The 10,480-nt window shown below is 44.8% G+C and overlaps 1 protein-coding gene across 1 annotated transcript; it reads left to right on the forward strand.

The window, feature by feature from the left end:
- Positions 1–1,463: 1,463 nt before the first annotated feature.
- On the forward strand, positions 1,464–8,918 carry STEEP1 (STING1 ER exit protein 1). Its single transcript, XM_048865047.2, has 7 exons — positions 1,464–1,640; positions 3,145–3,262; positions 4,701–4,742; positions 5,343–5,481; positions 6,021–6,110; positions 7,310–7,402; positions 8,409–8,918. Exons 1-7 carry the CDS (start codon positions 1,517–1,519, stop codon positions 8,469–8,471), a joined length of 669 nt encoding a protein of 222 aa, XP_048721004.1. The 5' UTR covers positions 1,464–1,516; the 3' UTR covers positions 8,472–8,918.
- The last annotated feature ends 1,562 nt before the right edge of the window (positions 8,919–10,480 follow it).

Genomic DNA, 10,480 nt, shown 5'->3' on the forward strand with positions numbered 1-10,480 from the left:
ATAGATTCTGTAAGCATTGGAATCAAAGGACAGTCCTTAGCGAAACAGGCTTCAATATCCTTAGGTTATAGTTTCAATATCTTTATTCCATAGTATTCTGAGCCACCATAAGGGTCTCTAACATTTTTAAATACTTATTTCCCTTTAATTCTCAAACATTTTGCACTTGCAGTATATAGAGCCTGTTACCTGAGGCTCATAGGAAATGTAGAAATTTTCATACTGGATCAGATCAGCAGTCCATCTGGCCCAAGATCTTATCTCTGACAGTGGCTAGAACCAAATGCTTCAGAGGATGGCATAAGAAGCCTGCAGTAAGCATATATGGGATAATCCATTCTGCCCTCCGCACCTACATCTCATCCTGATCGCTAATAGAGATGGGCTTAAGACCTCCAATACAAGGCTTAATATCGCTTCCAAAACTTTTATTGTCACTACTTAAAACTCCGGATTTTTTTGATTGGCTATTCATATGGCTAGCTCTTTTTTAATCTTAAATTATTTGGCTCCCAAGGTGCTTTATTAATATTAACTAACTTCACAATACCCCTGTGAAAAAGACAGGCAAGTAGCATAATTCTCATTTAACAGATGAGGAAACTGACGTAGACAGTGGGAGGTATTAGATGAGAAAGTGATTTTCAGCACTAAAATATACACTGCTTGTAGTATACAAACATTACAATCTGGGTTAAACTGCTCATATGCAAGACAGTCTTGGGATTTTCAAAAGCACCCAAAGGAGTCAGATGCCCATTTCCCATTGAAAGTAACTGAAGTTGGTTGCCTAATTCCCATTAGTGCCTTTGAAAATCTCCTTTTCTACAAGCGTAGAACAGAGATGCTGTAGCATCCTTCCCTGTATGGGCTATGCTAATGCAGGCCAGAGAAATCCAAAATACTCATGCTCTGCTACCAAAAGTCAGAGCAACCCCTTTAATATACAGTGTGTTATAGCGGTGAGCTACTGCCAACACAATGCATATGTCCCCCCCACCCAATACACACCATGTAGGGCCCCTTCTTGGGTGCATGTCACAACATATAAACGCCCCATTATATCATGCCAATTCAGTATACAATCTAGGCTACTGCAGTCCCTACATATATCCCAGGACAGAACCCCCCCGTGTATTCCATCCATCCCAGGGCAGCTCCCCCTGTCCTAGTATATAGTATCCCAGGACATCAGCCTCCTAGAGCATCCCCCCTGTGTTTACCATCCCAGAGCCGCCCGCCCGCCCGCCCGCCCCCCATTGTACACCGTGACCTCCCCCAATATAACCACACCAGGCCAACTCCGCCCCTGTTTACCGCCCCAGATCTCCCCGCTTTATACCCTCCCAGGGCAACTCCTGCCCCAGCGTACCCGCGGCCCAGCAGCGCTGAGCCCCACCCCTGCGGGGAGGCCGGCCGAGGCCCCCGCCCTAGGCCCGGCCCCCGAAGGGGCGGCCCGACCCCGACGCAGGCCGAGGGGCAGGGCCTCCGCCGGCTGCGCTCGCTTGGCGCCGCCATGCCCAAGGTGGTGTCCCGCTCCGTGGTCTGCTCCGACACCCGGGACCGCGAGGAGTACGATGACGGCGAGAAGCCGCTGCACGTTTACTACTGTCTGTGCGGCCAGATGGTGCTGGTGCTGGGTGAGCCGGGGAGCGGCTGGGGCCTGGGCGCCCGGGGGCAGCTGGGACCTGTGGGGAGGGGCAGGAATCTGGGGGGAGGGGGCAGTTGGGGCCTTGGCGGGGAGGAGCGGAGGGGGCAGCTGGGGTCTTGGGGGGAGGAGCAGTGGGGGCCTGGGGGGAGGGGCAGGAACCCGGGAGGGGGCAGCTGAGGCTTTGGGGGGGAGGGGCAGGAACCCGGGGGGAGGAGGAGGAGGAGCAGTGGGGGACTGGGGGGAGGAGCAGGAATTTGCGGGGAGGGGCAGGACCCCAGGACGAGGGGGCAGTTGGGGCCTGTGGGGAGGGGGCAGCTGGGGCTTTGCGGGGGGGGGGGGAACTAAGGAAAAGGACCCTCGTCTTGGCCAGGTGTGTCCCTATAGATCCCTGAAGGCCAGAGGCTGGGATGACAGCTGCGTGTGTGGTGTTGTTTGGTGGGTCAGTTTGGCGGTCACAGGTGGGAGGGGATGTTGGGCATCCCTGGGGACTGAGAAGATTTTCAGATGACATGGACACCTCCCTTGCACTTCAGAATGTGCCTGGGATGGACCAGCTGACCCAATGGCCTCCCACCACCTTATGACAATGGGGTCCCTGAGAAAATCTGAGTGAGAAGTAGCTCTGCTTTCGGGCCTTTCTTCCTGGCCCTGCCATTCTCTCCCTTCACGGCCTTGGGCAAGTCACTTTCCCTGTATTTCAGTTTCCCCATGTGCAGAGTGGGAGGGATAAAGCTTCCGTAGATCCCTGGGGAGGCTGAGACACTAAATTAATTGATTATGAGACTCTCTGAGTATAAAGGGATGGTAGAGTTCTCTGATCACAGCACTAGAAGACAAGAGCTCCTGAGTCCGCAGCCCATCTCGTACTAATTTAAGCCAGGTACTTCAGTTTTCTGGGCATGAAAGTTTGTTCAGAGTTTTGGATATGTAAAGTGCTACAGAGTTGCTAAGTATTAACATTATTAAGTTTTGTCACCACTCTGTGACATCTCTCAATGTCCTCAGTTTCTTAAAATCCTTGTGTTGGGATCTCTTTTTTTTTTCCCTGTCTTCCCCTCCATCCTTAATGGTGCTGGGTTGTGATGAATCTCCAGCTGAGGTGAGGTAGAGTTTGCTCATTCTGGAGCCCGATGGAGGGAGAAGAAATACGGTACTGCAATGTTGAGCATTTTTCTGTGCCTGGACTTTGATCAGTTAGGTTGCTAAATCACTCAACGTTTGTCACCAGGAGATCATGCAGAAATCTAACAGAGTGCACCAATGCTTTTGTTTGGCTGTTTTTTAGTGTGTGTCGGGGGGGGGAGATAATGAGGTGTTTAAAGAAAACGTGTGATGAAGAAAGTCACTAGGTATTCACCCAAAAAAAAAAAAAATTGGCCCTTCAAAGTTTGTGTCTCCATCTCAGATGAACACTCCCGGACAATCAGAACTCCCTCCCTTAGCGACGGATCTGAATCTGCATTCTATAACAGCTTCTCTCTTCACTTCTGCAGACTGTCAGCTGGAGAAGCTGCCCATGAGGCCTCGAGACAGAGCTCGGGTGATTGATGCAGCCAAACATGCCCATAAATTCTGTAACACAGAGGAGGAGGAAAATGTTTATCTCAGAAGGTAGGAAACCTTCTCTTCCTCCGTTGGCTTCCTTGACAGTTGCTGTGACACTGTTGCTGTTTGTGCTTCAAATTTTTGGATGAAAATAACTCCTAAAATTGGTAACCTGAGTACTGCTAAATCTGAAGTTGTTAACACTGTCATCAGCTCATTTGCTGATATTAAAGAGACATGGTCAAATAGTTCAGGTCCCCATTTGAGCTACTTCAACCATATAATAGAATGCCATATGAATGCTAATTCTCTTTCCTATTTACCAGAGGAAAAATTACTATTGATGATAAATTAAATTTGAAAAACATTATCTGGCCCTTATTTCATGACCACAACAAAAGCAGACGTGAAGCAAAACTATTTAATCTGAAGTGAGCAGCTTCGAAGAAGCTTGGACTGCCAGCACCCTTGCTGTTGGATTTCTGATAAAAGGAGGCCATTGAGAGCCTATTGTAAGTCACTTTTATAAATACATTGGTCACTGCAATACAGAATTGACAGGTTAAAGTGCAGCCTATTTGGGGACCTTGTGCTTTGTTTTCCTCCTCTCTTGGATTTCAGGTAAATTGCAGCACTTCTGCTTTCTAGTCTTGCTGTGACTTTTAACTCTGTTTGGGAATATTAGTATTAAAAATCTCGTACACATTTACATGGCCCTTTACAACATACCATAGACTGAGACACGTTCTCTGAACCAAAGAATTTACAATCTAGGAGAGAGAAGACTAAAGGCTTGTCTATATAGACAGTTAGGTTGTGGCAAGCTGGTGTGTGAATCTATCCACGGTAGTCAGACAATCACAAATTGTTCATGTGGACCCTGCTGCCATGCACTGAAAGTTCTGTAGTGTGCTTGGCTCTACTCTCATTTCAAAGTGAGGCAGCAGGGTCCATTGAGTTAATTATTGCACAGCAGGCTAGTGTGGGGTAGATTTAGACCCGAGTTTGCTGTGAACTAAGTGTTTATATAGACAAGCCTGAAGACAAAACAGAACAGCTCAAGTAAGGAAGGATGTTGAGATTTCATTAGGGATAAAATCAAGGTAGCAAGCCTTTCTTGGAGAAAAATGTTTTAAAAAGGGGTTTAAAAGAAAAGGTGTTTTTGCCCTGGGCCTACCACTACTTCACTACGGTCTGTTGCTGTGTTGTGTCTTCCTGCCTTCTCTACTCCTCCAGCGATTCTAGTTTTATGCCCTATTCATGATCTCTTTCCCCCATGTCTCTTTTAGTTGGTGCCCAGAATAAGACTTGTATTACCCCTTTATGGATACCTAATGAATTGCAGATCTGTTAGGTATACACAGTCCCCAAGCCACTATCTCATTGCTCATTTGGAATTATTTCTGTTTACTCTTAAGTGTTTCTTATGCACTCTCCTTTAGTATCTAGACAGCAGTAGCTGATGTCTTCCCACTTTTCTGTAAATTCTCTCTTTCTCCCGCAGACCAGAAGGTATTGAGAGGCAGTACAGGAAGAAGTGTGGAAAGTAAGTCTCAGCAGATCAAATTGTATTATTACAGCATAAGAAATGCTTGCTTTTTACTTTTCATTGTGTGTCACAGCCCCTTAGAAATAACATTTCTTCTTGTAAGAGTAGCTGCTGGACACATGAGATTTTTGACTTGTGTGATGTGATGTGAGTATTAACATTTTGTAATCCTGATCCTGGTCAAGTAGCTGGGGCCAGAATATAAAAAACAGCCTTTTACCAGCACTCCCATTTGTCCCACTTTAATTGCACTTTTCATTTTTATTGCATTTCTCAATTTGGCAGCTAAGGAAAGCAGGGAGAGAGTTGATAATGGAAGGAAAGACCAGACTGTATTATAAAATGGGCTTTTGAGAAAATCTGTGACTCTTCACCTGTTGACATTCTAATGTTTGGTCTATGATCTGTCTCCTTCTTTGATGATCGGTTACCTGAAAAGAAGTTCCAGCCTGTTCAAAAAGGCTAATTAGCTACACTGGACAGTTTGCGGTACAGGCTGTTTTTAGAGCCCGTTTGGTAAATAAACTACAACCAAGTCATCTGAGCATGAGACTGAGATCTGCACTCTTTCACCAGTAGATGTGTTGTTGTTTCCAGGTGTGGACTTCTGCTCTTCTACCAGCACCAGCAGAAGAATGCCCCAGTTACTTTCATTGTCGATGGAGCTGTGGTCAAGTTTGGCCAGGGCTTTGGGAAAACAAACATATACACTCAGAAACAAGAGCCTCCCAAAAAGGTAATTAGACTTAGATGAGTTACAAAGCTATCTTTGCCTTTCGAAAGGGTGTGAATGGACAAAATGACCTAACAGGTCTGGTCATCTCTGCTAGAATGCCTGGGCCCTGTGCTATGTCACTCTAATGATCCTTTCTAGTTTACCTGAAATAGCGGTGTTGACTGCATTCAACTTCTGCCAAGGAAGACTAACATGAAGTTTTTGAAACTGGAGGACAGAGGAATAAGGATGGGAAGGGATCCCTGCACCTGTTAGATCTTTGGCCTAAGCAACCTAGAAGATCCATTTGAAAGCATCTCAGACTCGACACCTGAATATTATCTTCTCTCCAGTTCTTGGTGTTGAGTACATTGATTCCAAGAGCTGGCACTTCTTGGTACCAGCAAACCCATGTGGTTAATCTTACTGTGCCTCCAATAAAAGGCAATACTTAACAGTATGGATTTACAGGAGACGCCTTCAAGGCTATGGAGTAGAGAAAATTATTGGTAACACTAATGTGCACTGAACTAAAGCAAAATCTCTTGTTCGTGTCCTAGGTGATGATGACCAAACGGACCAAAGACATGGGCAAGTTCAGTTCAGTCACGGTCTCCACCATTGATGAAGAGGAGGAGGAGATTGAAGCAGTGAGTTTTCTTTGCCCTGCTAATGCCAACAAGATACCAAGTTACACAGAGGTTTTGTTGGGATACCAAATCTAAGCTTTCCAGAAATTTCTTGTCTGAATGGCAACGCTTTCAGTTTAATTCCATTTTAGCCTTTCGGTCTGATCCATACATAAGGGAAGTCCATTATTCATCACATAGAAGATTTGAATTTCCCCGGGGAAGTTCAGTCAGACAGAATGCTCAGTTATCCATCTAAGTATTTATATTGTGCTCTTCACTTGAACATTTCTGTGGCTAATAATATTCATGCCACAGGTGTGGATCATCCTACTAGTACGAGTGAGATGGGTATCTTCTAGGACAAGCTAACAAATAATGCTAGTGAGTTCCTATGCAGTAGCCATCCTCTCAGCACTGTCTTCCTCTCTATTCTAGGAGGGCTCCTTAACGTACTTTTCCCTCTGTGCAGCAGTTTGAGGGGAATTGTGACCTCATTCCTGCCTCTCCTTCCTTGTCATTCTCCTCAGTTTATTTTGCATTCTGCAATGCTCTTGATTGAAATGAATGGGTGATCTCAAGTCAGGTGGGTTCAGATTGGTTAAGACTGCATATAGATAAGCAAGTAATTAATATATTTAACATGCAGATGACAGTCTCCTCATATGGTAGTTATAATAGTCTCCCATCTGGTAACACAGAATCCTTTTGCCCTTATGATCTCCCCTGAACCGCCTCTGCCATGCTAATGAAGAGACCTGGTCCAGAACACACATTACATATCAACCTTTCTTGCTTGCATTTTGCGCGTACCAGCCAGAACATGGTGGTGATGACTACAGTTGGCCAGTGGCTTGTTGTCCTGATTCTTTACTTCCTGTTCTAAGCTGCTGTTACCATGCATTTTAAACAGCAGGCGTGCTGTGCCCTAGAGGTGACTGCATTTCAGTGGCAGGATAATTTATCACTTTATAGTTTGCCTGTCAATCTGAGGCATTTTGAGATCTTTTGGGAGGACAAAAGATATACAGCAGCAAGCATTATAGCACAATGGGGATCTTTTGACAGATGCAGGCCCCACGCTAAAGTTGGGTAGTGCTCACATTGTCACTAACTTTATACTCAGCTGGAAATTGATCCTACCCATCTCACTTGTCAGATCAGTGAGGCAGTGCAGTTCTGGCCCACAGTATAACGCAGTGGCACTGTATATTTTTCAGCGAGAGATTGCAGATTCCTATGCACAGAATGCTAAAGTGATTGAGAAGCAGCTGGAACGCAAAGGCATGAGCAAAAGGAGGCTGCAGGAACTGGTAAGTCTGTTTTGTTTTCAGTGCATTGTTGGTGAAACTTTATCTTTGTGGGGTGTCCAATTCCCTTGGGTCTGTTGGCAGTATACATAAGCAGCATATCTTAATACCCTACAGTGGGTGTACAGAGTTCATATGCAGCCTTGGGGGTGGGCAGTTGTTAAGCGTAACAGTCCAAATTATTTATCCTTTGCATTTTTAACTTGAATTGAAAAAGTTATTAAATAATAATATTAAGAAAATCCACGCAAGTATTGTAGGTTTTCCCCCAGTTGTGTAAGCTCCTGTTGTTAGACATCACCATATCTTACCTCTCCTACCCATCCTATGAGGAGAAGACTGTACTGTAGAGGTTTTCTCTCGTCCTCTAAAATTGAAGATCATAGAAAATTATACATAGACCTACTCAAAAAGGGTAATTTATAAGACACAGTGCAACCAGGGCAGCCTCTGAGGCCAGATAGCCATTGAATGGTCAGATCAGAGCTGGGGGAGATTATCCAGTGCCTTACATTGTGTCCTCAAGCCTGCCACACTCAGGCTTTAGCGTAGGCTACAACAGGGAGTAAGTTACAGAAAGGAGGGCCTGCCAGTGCAGTAGCTCTGCTGCAGTCCTGCAAAGGACAACCAACATTAAGAACATGCTCAGTGATCTTAACTATGGCAACAGGCTTATAGAAGTTGGAGATGGGAAAGATTTACTAGATTATCTAGCTCACCTTCCTGCCAGTGCAGGATATAAAGTGTGAAATGGCCTCTTACGTATCTAATACCAGACCATTTGGTGCTTCAAAGATTGAAATCCACCTTCTGATTTGCACCCAGAAACAAAGAGGGTAGTGAATGAAGAGACATGAAGCGTTTTGTTCTGCACTTAGCTCTTAGGTGGCTGCATGCTGCATTAGTAGTGCTCAGACCAGAAGATCGTACCTCAGAGTGCTGGAGAGAAAGTTACTCGTGATGGTGTTCTTATGTAGAGTTTTCATTCTGTTCCAATTTTTCTAATCAGGCTGAGCTGGAAGCCAAGAAAGCCAAGATGAAAGGAACCCTGATAGATAATCAGTTCAAATAAAAGGAACCCGCATCAGATCGTGCTCAGGCAGCTGACTATTTGGAGAGGGAGGATAACCAAGAGCAACTCCTGAGACTCCCAACAGAGAATTCAGTCAGCCCTGCAGATCTTAAGTACAACTTTTAAGAGCCATGCATTGAAACCAGCTTGGAAGGTGCCACTGTCTTGCTAGAGGCTGTACTTTGATCTCCGGTATTTTAATACACTGAGGGACTTCCAGGACTTTTTTTAAATTACACTTCTGTGCACTCTCGAGTGTTTTGCCTGACTCTTGGGGTAACATCTGTTCCAGGGGAAACCCTCTGCCAGGTGTGTGCATGGGATTAAGACACTGGTACAAAAGATCAGTGTGTGCTATTTTCAGATGTACATAAGGTATTTACTGGACTCTTAGATGTGTAGGTAAAGCAATAATCTATGCACAGCAAATAAATCCTTATAAAGTAAGTTGTCCATGTTCTTATTTAAAAACAAGTCTTCAAATCATGCAGTATATTATACAAAGGGAATTCTCGCCCTAGCACAAACTGGAATGGTAATAATCTATACAAATCTTCAACATGTTTACTTAACTGAAAATCTTCACTGAACGGACTTGAAACAAGGTCCAGTGGTGCAACACGATTGGTAAGCAGTGTGTCTTTGAAACGCCCAGGTGAATTCTTCCAAAATCATAGGAATTGCTGGGTTCCCAGCACTTTTGAAAACAAGGCCATTTGGGTGCCTAACTAAAGGTACTTAAGAGTCCCCTCTTTTGAAAATCGGAAAACAGTGGTGATCAAAAAGTTTTTAAATTCAGTTTTAACAACGAATTGGTACAGATGTGGCAGGGTGAAGTCCAACCCTACCTTAAATGACTGAAAACAAAAAGTGGCTCTACCGCTGCCTTCTTTAAACTAAAGAATGCAAATATAAATATCCTAGGACTTTAATAAAATCCATTGACTACCACTTCTAACTTGACTAGTACTTCTGTCTCTAAAGTCTAAGCAATCTGTTACCCAAAATGTTGTTAGTGTTTAGACTTATAATGAGTAAATGGATAGGAAGGAAATTTAGAATGTAATTACTATTAACTATGCACTGAAAAAACAATAAAAATTCATATATAATGAGAGTTTCAGGCTAGAAGGGACCACTGGAGGAGCTAGTCCAGTCGCTCTTATTTTACTGGTGACCCCTTTCACATAGCAAGTCTCTGAGTGCAACCCCTGCTTATAAATTAAAAACACTTTTTTATATAGTTAACACCATTATTAATCCTGGAGGCAAAGCGGGTTTGGGGTGGAGGTTGACAGCTCATAACCCCCCATGTAATAACCTCGTGACCCCCTGAGGGGTCCTGACCCCCAGTTTGAGAACGCCTGATCTACCCCGGAACCACCTGTATACCAAAGGCCCCCTAAGCCACCCAGCACCTACACACTAAACCCAACTACTGGAATTAGACCCACATATCACAGCCCACAGGAGACTAAACTATTATGTGCCACAGGGAGAGAATAGGAGGAACCAAGATGCACCAATGCCAAGGCCCCTGCAATGTCTGGGAATTGATTAGGTGAGAGAGAGCCACAAAAATCCTGGCAAGTGACCTGCACCCATATGCTGCAGAGGAAGATGAAAACTCCCCAAGCTCATTGCCAGTCTGACCTCAGGGGGGAAGAATTCCCACCTGACCTCAAATAGGGTGATCAGTTAGACCCTGAGCATTTGAACAAGAACCAGCCAAGCAACAGAGAGAGCATGCTCAATGCTGCCTCAGAGCCCTGGCTGCTCAATGCTGCCTCAGAGCCCTGGCCACCCAATCCAATGTGTCAGCTCCAGCCACGGCCCCCTCTGATGCTAAAAGGAAGGAGACCAACAAAAACCCTCTGCTCGTTAGAAACGTTCTTCTAATTTTCAGCCTGAATTTGTTCATGGCCAATTTTGTGCCAAATTGTCCTTTAGCTTAAATAGCTCTTCAGCCTACCTCTTGTTTATCTCCAATGTAGTTATAGAAAGCAAGC

This window comes from Caretta caretta, chromosome 9, assembly GCF_965140235.1.
Source record: "Caretta caretta isolate rCarCar2 chromosome 9, rCarCar1.hap1, whole genome shotgun sequence".
Classification (NCBI taxonomy): Eukaryota; Metazoa; Chordata; order Testudines; family Cheloniidae; genus Caretta; species Caretta caretta.